At 40.1% G+C, this 18,341-nt stretch overlaps 1 protein-coding gene across 4 annotated transcripts in view; it reads left to right on the top strand.

The window, feature by feature from the left end:
* Nucleotides 1-17,554, top strand: part of AJAP1 (adherens junctions associated protein 1) — a 433,213-nt gene extending 415,659 nt beyond the window's left edge. For all 4 annotated transcript variants that reach the window (XM_082274314.1, XM_082274312.1, XM_082274313.1 and 1 more), the window contains one exon: nucleotides 17,375-17,554. In XM_082274314.1, the coding sequence (XP_082130440.1) occupies nucleotides 17,375-17,396 (22 nt within the window). In that variant the 3' untranslated portion in view covers nucleotides 17,397-17,554. The remainder of the gene's footprint in view (nucleotides 1-17,374) is intronic.
* Nucleotides 17,555-18,341: the final 787 nt, after the last annotated feature.

Below are 18,341 nucleotides of genomic sequence, written 5' to 3'. Positions count from 1 at the left end.
CATTTGCCGATGTTCGCGTTCGCCGTTCGCGAACAGCGAATTTTAGGTTCGCGACATCACTAATAATTTCCCAGAGGTTTTCTATTGGATTTAGGTCACGTGAGCGTGGGGTTCATTCAATTGTATCAATTCCCTCATCCTCCAGGAACTGGCTGCATTCTCTCACTGCATGAGGCCGGGCATTGTCATACACCCAGGAGGAACCCAGGACCCACTGCACCAGTGTATGATATAACAATGGGTCCAAGGATTTCATCCCTATACCTAATGGCAGTCAGGGTGCCATTGTCTAGCCTGTAGAGGTCTGTGCGTTCCTCCATGGATTTGCCTCCCCAGACCATCACTGACCCACCACCAAACCGGTCATGCTGAACGATGTTACAGGCAGCATAAAGTTCTCCACGGCTTCTCCAGACCCTTTCACGTCTGTCACATGTGCTCAGGGTGAACCTCTCACATCTGTGAAAAGCACAGGGTGCCAGTGGTGGAGCTGCCAATTCTGGTGTTCAATGGCAAATGTCAATCAAGCTCGATGGTGCCGGGCAGTGAGCACAGGGCCCACTAGAGGACATCGGGCTCTCAGGCTACCTTCATGAAGTCTGTTTCTGATTGTTTGGTCAGAGACATTCACACAGGTGGCTGCTGGAGGTCATTTTGTAGGGCTCTGGCAGTGCTCATCCTGTTCCTCCTTGCACAAAGGAGCCGATACCGGTCCTGCTGATGGGTTAAGGACCTTCTACAGCCCTGTCCAGCTCTCCTAGAGTAACTGCCTGTCTCCTGGAATCTCCTCCATGCTCCTGAGACTGTGCTGGGAGACACAGCAAACCTTCTGCCAATGGTACGTATTGATGTGCCATCCTGGAGGAGTTGGACTGCCTGTGCAACCTCTATAGGGTCCAGGTATCACCTCATACTACCAGTAGTGACACTGACCCCCTCTATAGGGTTCAGGTATCTCCTCATACTACCAGTAGTGACACTGACCCCCCTCTATAGGGTCCAGGTATCTCCTCATACTACCAGTAGTGACACTGACCCCCTCTATAGGGTCCAGGTATCTCCTCATGCTACCAGTAGTGACACTGACCCCCTCTATAGGGTCCAGGTATGGCCTCATACTACCAGTAGTGACACTGACCCCCTCTATAGGGTCCAGGTATGGCCTCATACTACCAGTAGTGACACTGACCCCCTCTATAGGGTCCAGGTATGGCCTCATACTACCAGTAGTGACACTGACCCCCTCTATAGGGTCCAGGTATGGCCTCATACTACCAGTAGTGACACTGACCCCCTCTATAGGGTCCAGGTATGGCCTCATACTACCAGTAGTGACACTGACCCCCTCTATAGGGTCCAGGTATGGCCTCATACCACCAGTAGTGACACTGACCCCCTCTATAGGGTCCAGGTATGGCCTCATACTACCAGTAGTGACACTGACCCCCTCTATAGGGTCCAGGTATGGCCTCATACTACCAGTAGTGACACTGACCCCCTCTATAGGGTCCAGGTATGGCCTCATACTACCAGTAGTGACACTGACCCCCTCTATAGGGTCCAGGTATGGCCTCATGCTACCAGTAGTGACACTGACCCCCTCTATAGGGTCCAGGTATGGCCTCATGCTACCAGTAGTGACACTGACCCCCTCTATAGGGTCCAGGTATGGCCTCATACTACCAGTAGTGACACTGACCCCAGCCAAATGCAAAACTAGTGAAAAACACTCAGAAAAGATGAGTAAGATCAGTGGCCTCCACCTGTAAAACCATTCCTGTTTTGGGGGTTGTCTGATTGTTGCCCATCTAGTGCACCTGTTGTTAATTCCATTAAAACCAAAGTAGCTAAAACTGATTAACAACCCCCTCTGCTACTTAATGAACCAGATCAATATCCCAGAAGTCTAACTGACTTGATGCTGTACTCTGATTAAAAAGTGTTGCTTCAATTTTTTTGAGCAGTGTATATACTGTATATGTACATCTATATATATATATAGGACTTGCCAGGAAAATAAGATAAAAAGAATGCTGTTTTTATTTTTATATTTTTTTGAACCCATCACAACGCTGGATCTTATATACAATATGTATGTATTAACCACTTGGTGTCCAGGGTAATTATTAACATTTTTCACACACGTGCTAGAATCAGGATTTTTATTTATGTTTTGCTACAAAATTACTTAGAGGTCCTGGAGAATAAAATGGCAGCTCTTGGGATTAGTTATGTCACGCAATATCCAGCTTCTTATCAAACACAAATTTTCAGGAAAAAACACACAAAAATGAATGTTAGTGCACACAAACACAATATTATACCCAATTTTTTGGTTATATGTAAAAGATGAGGCTGCATCAAGTAAATAGATACTAAACATGTTAAAACTTGAAATTGCCCGTGCCCATGAAAAGGCGACAAACTAAGGTAATTTTTAGATAGTAGGTAATGCTTTAACCACTTAAGCCCCGGAAGATTTTACCCCCATTCCGACCAGGGCCTATTTTGCGATTCGGCACTGCGTGACTTTAACGGACAATTGCGCGGTCGTGCGACCGCTGTACCTAAACAAATTTGGCGTCCTTTTTTTTCCCACAATCAGAGTTTTCTTTTGGTGGTATTTGATCACCTGTGCGATTTTTTTTATCATGCGCTATAAACAAAAAAAGAGCGACAATTTTGCAAAAATAACATAGTTACATAGTAGGTGAGGTTGAATAAAGACAATAGTCCATCCAGTTCAACCTGTGTAGGTGTGTGTGGCTGTAATCATCTCACATAGCCCGTAATGTCCTGATCCCTGAGATGTAAGTACAATAGTCTTTTGAAAGCCACCATACTACCCGCAGAAACCACCTCTTGTGGTAGACAATTCCACAATCTTGTAGCCCTAACAGTAAAGAACCCTCCTCGTTGCCTGAGGTTAAAACGCTTCTCTTCTAATTGCATTGAATGTCCTCGAGTCCTCATGCAATTCCTTCGAATGAACATTTTTTTTTCTAAGCTGAGATCCCCATTAAGATATTTATAAATTGCTATCATGTCCCCCCTCAGACGTCTCTTCTCCAGGGAGAATAAATCGAGCGATTGCAGCCGCTCTTCATAGTTAAGGTCCTCCAACCCCCTAATCAGTTTAGTTGCCCTTCTCTGGACTCTCTCCAGCTCCAACACATCCCTTCTGAGGACTGGTGACCAGAACTGGACAGAATACTCCAGATGCGGTCGGACCAGAGTTTTATAAAGTGGAAGGATTATAGTCTTATCTCTGGAATACATCCCTTTCTTTATGCATGCCAATAATCTGCTGGCTTTGGCAGCTGCAGCTTGACATTGCAAGCTATTGCCTAGTCTATCCTCTACCAAGACTCCCAGATCTTTCTCCATTTTTGATTCCCCCAAGGGTTCCCCTCCTAAGGTGTATTGTTTCAAATTTTTTTATATGAAATTCCCCCCCAAAAAAATGTAAAAAATCAAATTTTTTAACATTTTAGGCCAATTTGTTTTCTGCTACATATTTTTGGTAAAAGAAAAAATCACAAAAAGCGTATTTTGATTGGTTTGCGCAAAAGTTATTGCGTTTACTAACTACAGGAAAGATTTTTGTCATTTTTATTGTTTTTTTTTTTAACTAGTAATGGCGGCGATCTGCAATATGTAGCAGGACTGCGACATTGCGGCGGACAGATCGGACCCCTAACTGACATTTTTGATACTTTTGGGGGTACCAGTGACATTACTACAGTAATCAGTGCTATATATATGCACTGTTACTGTAAAAATGACACTGGCAGGAAAGGGGTTAACTTTATTGGAGAAGGAGGGGTTAAGTGTGTCCCTAGGGGCGTGATTCTTACTGTGATTGGATGTGGCTAGTGATGTAACAGCAGAGATATACGATCCTGCATAGCAGGACCGTATGATCTGTGCTGTTACACAGGGAAGAATGACAGGCGGCTTTGTTTACATCAGACGCCTGCCTTTCTCCCGGTGTAACCGATGATCGCGAGTGACCGGCGGACATCGGGTCCGCCGCTCACACGCACTGGGGGGGGGGGGCGTGAGCGAGCGGGAGCGCTCCTCCAGCGCCGTGCACTCGCTCCCTAGAGCCTCACAGGCTAGCGATGTAGTACTACGTCACTTTGCCTGTGAGGGGCTGACTGCCGACGTAAGTCGTCGTTAGGCAGTCGGCAAGTGGTTTAAAGCCTTTACAGGGTCTCAATGTGGAATGATGGCCCTAGAAGTATTGCTATCATTTTGAGGTTTACGGGGGTACCCCACATGTGTGGTGCAATCGCTGTTTACATACACATTGGAAGTGATGGATATCTTCTTGTGCTTGCCAAAATCCCTCAAAGATCTCTACAATACAACCTATACACGATTGGGGACTTTTGAAGCACATTAACCAAGGAAGGATCCTACCATTTCCATGAGGTCCGGCTGGTCCGGTTTGGATCCCCGGGGCTGCACCACACAGATCTAAAACCTTGCATACCCTCGTATTTCTGGTCTGGTTCTCCTGAAGGCCTTCCCACCATTCTCCAGGCATCCTCAGGTCTACAATGCAAAAAGTGGTCACCTCCCCCATCTATAACTGGTCTTAACCACTTTAGCCCCGGAGGATTTTCCTGCTAAACGACCAGGGGGTATTTTGTGATTCGGCACTGCGTGACTTTAACGGACAATTGCGCGGTCGTGCGACGCTGTACCTAAACGAAATTTATGTCCTTTTTTTCCCACAAACAGAGCTTTCTTTTGGTGGTATTTGATCACCTCTGCGATTTTTACTTTTTGCGCTATAAACAAAAAAAGAGCGTAAATTTTGCAAAAATAACAATATTTTTCACATTTTTTTATATGAAATTCCCCCAAAAAAAAAATGTAAAAATCTAAATTTTTTAACATTTTCAGCCAATTTGTTTTATGCTACATATGTTTGGTAAAAAAATTTGAAAAAAGCGTATTTTTATTGGTTTGCGCAAAAGTTATCGCGTTTACGAACAAAGGGAAAGATTTTTGTCATTTTTGTTGTTTTTTTTTTAACGCGTAATGGCGGCGATCTGCGATTTTTTTTGCGGTACTGCGACATTGGGGCGGACAGATCGGACCCTTGACTGACATTTTTGACACTTTTGGGGCTACCAGTGACATTTCTACAGTAATCAGTGCTATACATATGCACTGTTACTGTAAAATGACACTGGTAGTGAAGGGGTTAACTTTATTTGGGAGGGAGGGGCTGTGTGTGTCCCTAGGGGCGTGCTTTCTACTGTGATTGGCTGTGGCTTGAGCTGTAAGGACACTGATCAACGGATCTACATAGTAGATCCGTGTGATCAGTGTTTTTACACCGAGGAGAATGACAGGTCGCTTGTTTACACAAGCCGCCTGACATTCTCCCTCTCCCCCGACGATCGCAGAGTGACCGGCGGACATCGGGTACGCCAGTCACACGCGCGGGGGGGGTCCGTGACCGCGCGGGAGCGGGAGCGCGCCTCCGTGGGCGCGCGCTCGCTCCCCAGAGCCTCACAGGCTAGCGACGTAGACCTACGTCACTCTGCCTGTGAGGGGCTGACCGCATGTCAGGTCATCCTCAGGTCTACAGCTTGGATTGCTTTTATCAGTTGGCTGATGAGTGTCTATCTTACCCTACATCTTCATAGTCTCACTTTATCCCCTGATGAAGAGTTCTTGAAATGTGCCGGTCTTCTGTTTCCACAGAACAGATCTGACTATACAATGTGAGAAAATGGATATGAGATATGGACTTGGTGATTGTACAAAAAACTGTATCAGCCAATATTTTTAGGTCAGAATATTTTTATGATTGATGTTTTAACAGAATACAGTTTTTTTATATCATTCTGTTTGTTGAATGAGCCTCTAAAGTCCTGTAGGGGTAAAAGTTGAAGCTCAAGATTTAACCGGTTGCCGACCGCCGCAAGTACATATACTGCGGCGGTCAGCCCCGGCCAGGCAAAGTGACGTATGGGTACGTCACTAGCCTGTAAGCCAATAGGGGGCGAGCGTGCGCCCCTGGAGGCGCGCTCCCGCCCCGGCTCTTTCACGGACACCTCCGTGCGTGTGACCGGCGGACCCGATGTCCGCCGGTCACTCGCGATCGTCCGCTGTGAAGGGAGAAAGGCAGGCGGCTAATGTAAACACAGCCATCTGTCATTCTTCCCTGTGTAACAACACAGATCATACGATCCTGCTATGTAGGACCGTTGATCTGTGCTGTTACATGTAAAGCCACATCCAATCACAGTTAGAATCACGCCCCTAGGGACACACTTAACCCCTCCTTCACCAATAAAGTTAACCCCTTCCCTGCCAGTGTCATTTTGCAGTAACAGTGCATATGTATAGCACTGATTACTGTAGTAATGTCACTGGTAACCCCAAAAGTGTCAAAAATGTCAGTCAGGTGTCCGATCTGTCCGCCCCAATGTCGCAGTCCCGCAAAAAAAATTGCAGATCACCGCCATTACTCGTTAAAAAAAAAAACACCAAAAATGACAGAAAGCTTTCCCTTAGTTAGTAAACGCAATAACTTTTGCGCAAACCAATCAAATTACACTTATTGCAATTTTTTTTTACCAAACATATGTAGCAGAAAACAAATTGGCCTAAAATGTTAAAAAATTTAGATTTTTACATTTTTTGGGGGGAATTTCATATAAAAAAATGTGAAAAATATTGGTATTTTTGCAAAATTGTCGCTCTTTTTTTGTTTATAGCGCATGATCAAAAAATCGCACAGGTGATCAAATACCACCAAAAGAAAGCTCTGTTTGTGGGGAAAAATGGAAGCCAATTTCATTTTGGTACAGCGTCGCACAACCGCGCAATTGTCCGTTAAAATCACGCAGTGCCGAATCGCAAAATAGGCCCTGGTCAGGAAGGGGGTAAAATCTTCTGGGGCTTAAGTGGTTAACAGAATACTGTTTTTTTATATCATTCTGTTTGGTGGATGGGCCTCCAATGTTCTGTAGGGGTAAAAGTTGAAGCTCAAGATTTAAAGATTAATCATATTCCCAGACATAGATGGGGGAGATTAATCAATGGTTGCTCAATCATTCCTGTTGGGCGATTGAATGACACCCCACCTTCCATAGCTATGTCAGCCGCACAGGAGAAGTGCTACCATATAGCTCCTAATATGTTAAAGCCGACACATGAGAACATCTGTTAATGTGGGGAGGACCCCATGAGCAGTGATATTTATTTTCCACAGAGCGGGTTCCTCTGAGATGACGAGTGTTCCGTCTGATCAGTGTAGATGAAAACAATGCCTATAGGGGTTCTTCAAGCTTCGATTTTTAGAGTTTTGTTTTCTCTTTTGGTTTTCTTCCTGTTGAAATAAAAGTGACAGCCATCAATATTAAATGAATGTTGGGGAATTGTGCTGTCAGTGTATGTAATGGGAAGACGGTGAGATTGTAACAATGGCCGGTTTCTAGACAATCCCCTGACACCTCCGAAGCATTCCTCCACACTGATAAATCATCTACAGAACTCTCCTTAGTCCCGAAGTCCATTACTTTTTCTATGTATATTTTACATAGAATAGCTCTTCTACAATACCTTGTTAATCCATTTAAAGGCAGATATTTTTTTTTTTCTAATATGCTTTAATTGCTAAAACTATAAATATCATACCGGCCTTTCCACATTAGCGGTCTGAGCTGAGAGTGTGGCATACATTGTCCGGTATAGGATACAACTATTTTGTACATATGGTGTCCAGTATAGGACATGGTTATATTCTACATATGGTGTCCAGTATAGGATATAGATAAATTCTACATATGGTGTCCAGCATAGGACATGGTTACATTCTACATATGGTGTCCAGCATAGGACATGGTTACATTCTACATATGGTGTCTAGTATAGGGCATCTAGTATAGGGCACAGCTACATTCTACATATGGTGTCTAGTATAGGACATGGCTATATTCTACATATGGTGTCTAGTATAGGACATGGCTACATTCTACATATGGTGTCTAGTATAGGGCATTTAGTATAGGGCACAGCTACTTTCTACATATGGTTTCCATTATAGGACATGGTGCCATTCTACATATGGTGTCCAGTATACAGCACAGTTACATTCTACATTTGGTATCCAGCATAGGACATGGTTACATTCTAGATATGATGTTCAGAATAGGATATGGTTACATTTTATATAGGGTGCCCTGCATAGGGCAAGGTTACATTCTACATTTGATGTCCAGTATAGTACATGGCTACATTCTACGTATGGTGTCCAGTATAGGACATGGCTACATTCTACAAATGGTTTCCAATATAGGACATGGCTACATTCTACACATGGTGTCCAGTATACGGCACAGTTACATTCTAGATGTGATGTGCAGAATAGGACATGGTTACATTTTACATAGGGTGTCCTGCAGAGGGCATGGCTACATTCTACATATGGTGTCCAGTATAGGACATGGCTACACTCTACATATGGTGTCCAGTATAGGACATGGTTAAATTCTATATATGGTGTCCAGTATAGGACATGGCTACATTCTACATATGGTGTCCAGTATAGGACATGGCTACATTCTACATATGGTTTCCAGTATAGGGAGGGTTGCATGACTGGCATGGATTTTCTTACACAACTGCGCTTTTTCACCAACCTAAAGCAGAACTTAACTGTATCTGAGAACCACAAATTGAAAATGCAATTTATTTATTTTTTAATATTAAAAGAAAACTCCCCCCATCCATTCATGTCTCCATCCACTCCCCCATCAGTCCATGTCTCAATGGTTTATTTTGTTGAGAAATCACTTTGAAAACAACCCCCCATGCCTTAGCATTTCTATCCATGGCCATTTTGGGGCAGATGATTTATGTAGCATTTACTTCCTGGAATCCATCTGCCCTTAGCTCAGGCATGCAAACAAGAGGGTGTGCTTAGCTGAGAAAGCACCTCCTCCCTTGAAGACTCCTGGGATGTATGACATCTGTTTGGCCTAAATGCTAGAACCACTCCTTTGCCACATCCGTAAATCTAACTGGGAACCTGGATTGCCCATTACATTCTGAGCACTGGCACTGGAGGAGTGGCTGGGATAGTTAATTTCCCTTCTCAACTATCTACACATATACTTTGGGACTGTATATGAGATTCTGTTTCCCCCACCCCACCTGTTCCTCCCCCTCCCCCCCCCCCCCATTGGAGGGTAGTCAATGATGAGGGGCATTTGGGACCCCGGAATATTTACGCCTGGTTTAACCTTCATAATATCTCCGGCACTGCTAGGATTCAATGCCTTATTCTGCATCCTACAGCAGTTCCTATAAGCATATTTCTCCTGAATATCAATTTGTTTATTCCATCAGTTGTGTGGCAGATATTGCCTGGTTTTCCTATGCACTTCGGTGCCCGCCCAGGGAGACCCATATTCATGTATATTCATTTCCAGACGAGTGAGGCCTGTGTTTACTTCATTTCCCTCTGTGTGTCCTGAGGAAGCCAATCTGTGAGGGCCATATGTTTGACACCTGTGTATTAGGCCCTTGTTGGTGGTGTTTTCTACATATATGAACACATGTTTTTAGATGGCTGTTCTATGTACATTTGTTGATTTTAAACTTTTTTGGCGATAAATAAAATGTGGATTTTTTTAATAGTAATATTGTAGTCCTAATTGCCTTTAAAGTCCGACCAAGTGGTCCCCTTTTCCTATCTATTTGGTCTAGGCTTCGGAGCCCGCCAAGGGAGATCCATATTTATGTGTATTAATTTCCAGACAAGTGAGACCTGCGTTTACTTAATTTCCCTCTGTGTGTCCTGAGGAAGCCAATCGGTGAAACGCGTTGACGCACAGTGACTCACTTACCTGAAAATATCACAATTAACTACGTACTTGAAGTATTAGGCCCTTGCTAGTGGTGTTTTCTACATATGTGAACACATGTTTTTAGATGGCACTGTGCTATGTACATTTGTTGATTTTAAACTTTTTTTGTCTGTAAAAAAAAAAAAATGGATATTTTATAGTAATATTGTAGTCCTAATTGCCTTTAAAGTCCAACCAAGAGGTCCCCTTTTCCTATCTATTTGGTCTAGGCTTCGGAGCCTGCCCAGGGAGATCCATATTTATGTGCATTTATTTCCAGACAAGTGAGACCTGTGTTTACTTAATTTCCCTCTGTGTGTCCTGAGGAAGCCAATCTGTGAAACGCGTTGACACACAGTGACTCACTTACCTGAAAATATCACAATTAACTATGTACTTGATGGTGTTTTCTACATATATGAACATATGTTTTTAGATGGCTGTTCTATGTACATTTGTTGATTTTTAAACTTTTTTTGTCTATAAAAAAACAAAATATGGATATTTTACAGTAATATTGTAGTCCTAATTGCCTTTAAAGTCCGACCAAGTGGTCCTCCTCTTTTCCCTTTTCTGTTCCTATTAATTTGGCCTAGGCCAGGCATCAGGAAAAATTTAAGAAATGTAAAAAATAAAATAAAATAAGTAAATATATTCTACCTTACTATCTATGTATTAATGCTAGCAGCATAACAATAAAAAAAAAATAGTCAATATTGATTGAGAGAGTTTAGTCCTGCATGAAATGTTTTCCCGTTACTTCTATAAAAATCCATCCTCGTTATTCACCTGTGACTTGTGCCGAAGGCGGTTTACCTCTTTGCTCCCGCTGTGGAGAGCAGGTTGGGAGGACAGAGTCTTTCTTTGACAGCTTTTAACACCTTACCGCAGCTGCCGAAAAAGTCAGGACACAGAGATGAGATCTGCAGACAGCTGTAAAGGGAATCGGAGGGAAACTTTCCCACCAATCTCCAAATCAGCTGTCGCCACATCACCTCGAGTGAACCGCTTGTGCCGATAGAAATGGGAAAAAGGACTCTCAGTGTCACTCATATTAGTGAGCCAAGTTTTTGGATTGTTTTAATTTAAAAAAAAAAAAAAGATTAATAAACTTTACTAAGTAGCATTTGAATATAAGTTGGCCAAACAATGTAACCACACTATAATGCACAGTATACGTATTTTATATACATTTACTGATGCAAATGTACAATATATGTAAAGCACTGTGTACATTGTTTGCATTATATAGAAAGTCTGTAATAAATAAATAAAATCGATATTTATGCCCCAAAGAAGGTGAGCTGAGTCTCAGTAAAACTTCAGTACTGCAATGAAAACAGAGATTTTTTTCATCTACCATAAAATGCTTCTAATCCACTGATTTTTTTTATTTTTCTTATCATTTTTTTTTTCTGTTTAAATTCTTTTTATTCATTTTTAGAAAATAAATGTACAAATACAGAACATCACAATTATAATTATTTACGTCTCAGTAAATTTTCAGTACTGCAATAAAAAACAGAGAATTTCTAGATTTTTTTCATCTACCATAAAATGCTTCTAATCCACTGATTTTTGTTTTCTTATTTTTTTTTTTCTGTTTAAATTCTTTTTATTCATTTTTAGAAAATAAATGTACAAATACAGAATGTCACAATTATAATTATTTATGTCTCAATAAATCTTCAGTACTGCAATAAAAAACAGAGAATTTCTAGATTTTTTTCCATCTACCATAAAATGCTTCTAATCCACTGATTTTTTTTTTCTTATAATTTTTTTTTTCTGTTTAAATACTTTTTATTCATTTTTATAAAATAAATGTACAAATACAGAACATCACAATTATAATTATTTACGTCTCAGTAAATCTTCAGTACTGCAATAAAAAACAGAGAATTTCTAGATTTTTTCCATCTACCATAAAATGCTTCTAATCCACTGATTTTTATTTTTTTTCTTATAATTCTTTTTTTTTCTTTCGGTTTAAATTATTTTTATTTATTTTTGGAAAATAAGTTAACAAATACAGAACATCACAATTAAAATGATTCAGCCCCATACTTAAAAAAACCCTCACTGGACCCAACCGATCTGAACAACCTACGCCCTATTTCCTTGCTCCCCTTTTCATCCAAACTCCTCGAACGTCTGGTCTACAACTGACTGTGCGACCACCTCGCTGACGCTAAGAATAGCCTCCTTGATCCCCTTCAGTCTGGATTTCGGCCTCAACACTCCACTGAAATTGCTCTCCTAAAACTGACAATCGATCTACTAACAGCCAAAACCAATGGACACTACTCTGTACTCCTACTTCTGGACCTTTCTGCTGACTTTGATACGGTTGACCACCCCCTCCTCCTCAAAAAAACTCCACGCCTGTGGTCTCTGTGACTGTACTCTTCACTGGTTATCTTCCTACTTATCCAACCGCATCTTTAGCGTTATGTACAATTCTACTTCCTCCTCTCCTCTTCCCTTCTCTATTGGGGTCCCCCAAGGTTATGTTCTTGGACCCCTCCTATTTTCAATCTACACCTCCTCTCTGGGTCAGCTGATAGCCTCCCACGGCTTCCATTACCATCTCTACGCTGATGATACCCAAATCTATCTATCCACCCCTCAGCTCTCTCCCTCAGTCTCCTCACCTATCACTAATTTACTATCAGATATATCGGTCTGGATGTCACACCACTTCCTCAAACTCAACCCATCCAAAACCGAGTTTATCATTTTTCCTCCACCACGTGCCCCTTCCCCTGATTTCTCTGTCAATATCAATGGCATTACTTCTTATTATTATTTTTGTTATTGAAGTTCTATTAGGAAATTAGCACCAGCTCCAAGTGGCTGAACCCAAACAGGGGAGGTCACTTGTAAGACACCATATGTAGAATGTAGTCATGTCCTATGCTGGACAGCATATGTAGAATGTAACCATGTCCTATACTGGACACCATAAGTAGAATGTAGCCACGTCCTATGCTGGACAGCATATGTAGAATGTAATTGTGCCCTATACTGGACACCATATGGAGAATATAGCCATGTCCTATACTGGACACACCATATGTAGAATGTAACCATGTCCTATACTGGACACACCATATGTAGAATGTAACCATGTCCTATACTGGACACCATATGTAGAATGTAACCATGTCCTATGCTTGACACCGTAGGCATAATGTAAGTTTGCCCTATACTGGACACCATATGGAGAATATAGCCATGTCCTATACTGGACACCATAAGTAGAATGTAACCATGTCCTATGCTTGACACCATATGTATAATGTAAGTTTGCCCTATACTGGACACCATATGTAGAATGTAGCCATGTCCTATGCTGGACACCATATGTAGAATGTAGCCATGTCCTATACTGGACACCATATGTATAATGTAAGTTTGCCTTATACTGGACACCATATGTAAAATGTAACCATGTCCTATGCTTGACACCATATGTAAAATGTAAGTGTGCCCTATACTGGACACCATATGTAGAATGTAGTCATGTCCAATGCTGGACACCATATGTAGAATGTAGCTATATCCTATACTTGACACCGCATGCAGAACGTTGCCCTGCTCTTACGGGACACCATATGTAGAATGTAGCCATGTCCTATGCTTACACCATATGCAGAATATAACTGTGCCCTATACTGGACACCATATGTAGAATGTAGCCCTGCTCTATACTGGACACCATATGTAGAATGTAACCGTGCCCTATACTGGACACCATATGTAGAATGTAGCCATGTCATATACTAAACACCATATGTAGAATGTAGCCATGTCCTATACTGGACACCATATGTAGAATGTAACTGTGCACTGTACTGGACACCATATGTAGAATGTAGCCATGTCCTATACTGGACACCATATGTAGAATGTAGCCATGTCCTATACTGGACACCATATGTAGAATGTAACTGTGCACTGTACTGGACACCATATGTAGAATGTAGCCATGTCCTATGCTGGACACCATATGTATAATGTAAGTGTGCCCTATACTGGACACCATATGTATAATGTAACCTTAGTTATTGGATTTTTATGAAATTTTTTACGAACTTTTTTGAGCACATATGGGACATTAGCCATCACATTTACTATTGCACTGTTATTTAATTTCTCAATCATTTCAATTGTATTTATTTACTCATTGGTTCACTGGCCCCATCTATCAATACTTAAACCTGAGTATCCAATGGCCCCATCTATCAATACTTAGGCTTGAGTATCCAATGACCCCATCTATCAATACTTAGGCCTGAGTATCCAATGGACCCATCTATCAATACTGAGGCCTGAGTATTCAATGGCCCCATCTATCAATACTTAGGCCTGAGTATCCAATGGCCCCCTCTCCCAGTACTTAGACTTGAGTATCCAATGGCCCCATCTATCAATACTTAGGCCTGAGTATCCAATGGCCCTCATCTATCAATACTTAGGCCTGAGTACCCAATGGCCCAATCTAACAATACTGCGGCCTGAGTATTCAATGGCCCCATCTATCAATACTTAGGCCTGAGTATTCAATGGCCCCATCTACCAATACTTAGGCCTGAGTATCAGATGGCCCTATCTATCAATACTTAGGCCTGAGTACCCAATGGCCCCATCTATCAATACTGAGGCCTGAGTATCCAATGGCCCCATCTATCAATACTTAGGCCTGAGTACCCAATGGCCCCATCTATCAATACTTAGGCCTGAGTACCCAATGGCCCCATCTATCAATACTGAGGCCTGAGTATCCAATGGCCCCATCTATCAATACTTAGGCCTGAGTACCCAATGGCCCCATCTATCAATACTTAGGCCTGAGTACCCAATGACCCAATCTATCAATACTTAGGCCTGAGTACCCAATTGCCCCATCTATCAATACTTAGGCCTGAGTACCAAATGGCCCTATCTACCAATACTTAGGCCTGAGTATTCAATGGCCCCATCTATCAATACTTAGGCCTGAGTATTCAATGTCCCATCAATCAATACTTAGGCTTGAGTATCCAATGGCCCCATCCACCAATACTTAGGCCTGAAAATTCAATGACCCCATCTATCAATACTTAGGCCTGAGTATCCAATGGTCCCATCTATCAATACTTAGGCCTGAGTATTCAATGGCCCCATCTACCAATACTTAGGCCTGAGTATCCAACGGCCCTATCTATCAATACTTAGGCCTGAGTACCCAATGGCCCCATCTATCAATACTGAGGCCTGAGTATCCAATGGCCCCATCTATCAATACTTAGGCCTGAGTACCCAATGGCCCCATCTATCAATACTTAGGCCTGAGTACCAAATGGCCCCATCTATCAATACTTAGGCCTGAGTATTCAATGGCCCCATCTATCAATACTTAGGCCTGAGTATTCAATGGCCCCATCTATCAATACTTAGGCCTGAGTATCCAATGTCCCATCAATCAATACTTAGGCTTGAGTATCCAATGGCCCCATCTATCAATACTTAGGCTTGAGCATTCAATGGCCCCATCTATCAATACTTAGGCCTGAGTATCCAATGGACCCATTTATCAATACTTAGGCCTGAGTACCCAATGCCCCCATCTAACAATACTGAGGCCTGAGTATCCAACGGCCCTATCTATCAATACTTAGGCCTGAGTCCCCTAATGGCCCCATCTATCAATACTTAGGCCTGAGTACCCAATGGCCTCATCTATCAATACTTAGGCCTGAGTACCCAATGGCCCCATCTATCAATACTTAGACCCAAGTATCCAATACTATGAATTTGTATTTAATACATTGGATACATTATACAGTATTTACTTTTTATTAATACACCAAGTGCAGTATTATGTATTTATTATGTAACCACTTACCGACCAGCCGCCATACTTATACTGCGGCAGGGCGGCTCTGTCCCGACGACGTAAGAGGAAAAAATTAAAGCAAAAGTAAAAAGTTGAAATCGGCTCGAGCTCCAATTTCAGAGCTATGGCAGCCCCCCATCAAATCAGAATGCCCTTATGGCCACTAGGGGCACTATTATTGGATAGGGGGCAAGCTAGGGGCTGGAAACGGTTCTCCTCCGGGACGATGTCTGCCAGGCGAGCTGGGATTTGTGGTTGCTATAAATCTAGCTGCTGATTGGCTTGTGAGATCCAATTCCTGCACTTACATCTACATTTCACTTATAATAATGTACCTGCACATTTATTCCATTGTAATTATTTAAGTCTGAGTGTGAAAATTATCCGGGAGTGCATCACATTTTTTATTTTATTTTATTATATTATATTATGTTATATTTTATTTTATTTCATTTTATTTTATTATATTTTATTATATTTTATTTTATTTGATTATATTATATTATATTTTATTTTATTATATTATATTTTATTATATTATATTGTATTATATTTTGTTTTATTAAGTTTTATCTTATTTTATTTGAGTATATTTATTTTATTATATTGTATTTTATTATATTTTATTATATTTTATTTATTTATTTTTTCCCTGCTATTGGTTAAACTAAACAGACTTGTGTCTTTTTTTTTCAACCAGACTATTTAAAAATTACAAAAATGCATGCACTGCTAATCATCAATTTTTAAAAGTGTAACTTTGTACATATTTTCGCAAATTTAATATTGCACAGCAGCGATAAAACAAAGTCAGCAAATTGCATCCATTGTCTTTTTTTGTTCTGTTGTACCCATACGGGCTGTAGATTGTATCCAGTAAGGGATATAAAAATATCTCCTGTGGTGTAAAATTTATACAGTTGGCTATAAAATTAAAAAAAAAAAAATAAAATAAAAAACATTGTTTTAAATTGTTAAAGCAGAGGAAATCCAATAATTTTACAGTTGGCTATAAAATTAAAAAAAAAAAATTGTTTTAAATTTTTACAGCAGAGGAAATCCAATGTGCCCGATGCACCAATTGCCCTGATTGTTAGTACATCCCTACCTCCATGAAGATTTAATTCAATACTTGGAAAATCACGAGTCTCCGAGGTAGTGGTTGATACACCTCTTGGCGAATCAGTAAAAAAGTCTAAAAAAAAAAAAAATACAACTGAAGATTCTTGGGTGACTCGAGCATTAGCATGACCGCAATATTTAATTTGTTCATTTTTTTTTTTTTTTTTTTTTTACCGATGATTGTAATATTTTATTTATTATTTTAATTGTTTTTCTGATTAATTTATTATTTTAATTGTTTAATTGTTTTTCTGATTATTTTTTTTTCTTTTTTTCTGATTCATTTGTTTTAAATAATAATGTTGATGGAAAATTATATTCCTAATGATTAAATTAATTCATGCTTTGTAGCTTTTCTTCTCTTGCATCTGTATACTGCATTGCTGTAACCTTATAAAACGTTTTCTTTCGAATAAAATAATCAAGTTATAAAAAAATTAATTCATGCTTTTTCTCCAAATAACATATTTCTATCTTGATTCTCTTTTCACAGGATTCCTTTAGTGAACCTGTAATAAAAATAAAAAAAAAAACAGGTGTCTACTATTTTTGTTTACCACTGGGACTCACAGAGCTGAACTCTACTGGACAAATATATTTTTATAAAATGTAAAGAGACTGATTTTTTTTTTTTCTGTTGCGGAATATGTTTTTCTTTTCCTTTTTTTTTCTTTTTCTTTTTTTTTTTCTGGGATAGAAGAAGAGAAACCTAAATTTTGACAACTAGAGGAAATTCTTAAGCGTAGGACTGACCATACAAAAAATTTTGGATTTGGACTGTGATTTTTTTTGAACCCTGTGCCAATAATACCAATATGTGCCATGAATTGATGACTTAAAAAAACTTCCATAGCAACTGATGTTAAGTGAATTCTTCTTTAAAAAAAGAAAAAGAAAAAAAAGAAGAAGGATTTGATGACTTGTTTATAGGAAATAAAATATTGTATAGAGTTATTCAACCTTTCTTTGTGAAGTAACATTTAAACAGTTATTGTTTTATTACACTAAGGATTTTCCTTTTAGAGAATTATTGCCACTGCAACTGCTTTAAAAAAAAAAGAAAAATCAATATTTAAATTGTTTCCGAGTTGGAAATAATTGCTTTTTATGGGATCAATATTTAGGGTTGTTCTTAATAAAGGTGTTGGATTGCCTTTTATTACTGTAATATTGAAAAAAAAAAAAAAAAAACTATATGCAAGGAAACTTTATATATTTTTTATTTATTTTATTTTAGAAAATGACTTGTGTCCTTTTATTCCAAATTTGTATTTACAAAACTTTATGAGCCAGGAAATGCAACTGGTGGAACTGATGTCATGGAAAAACAAAAAAAAAAAAAAAAATTATACATTAATGCATTAAAAGATTTGACAAGTGTTCCCTAGCCACGGAGCCGTGTAGAAAAAATCATATCCAAGATAGGCCAACTGAATAATTAAAAGAGAGCTCGTTTTTTA

Source organism: Pelophylax lessonae (genome assembly GCF_965119305.1).
Source record: "Pelophylax lessonae genome assembly, chromosome: 12".
Taxonomy (NCBI): Eukaryota; Metazoa; Chordata; class Amphibia; order Anura; family Ranidae; genus Pelophylax; species Pelophylax lessonae.
The sequence above is the reverse complement of the archived record's forward strand: the minus strand, read 5'-3'. Positions and strand labels throughout refer to the sequence as shown.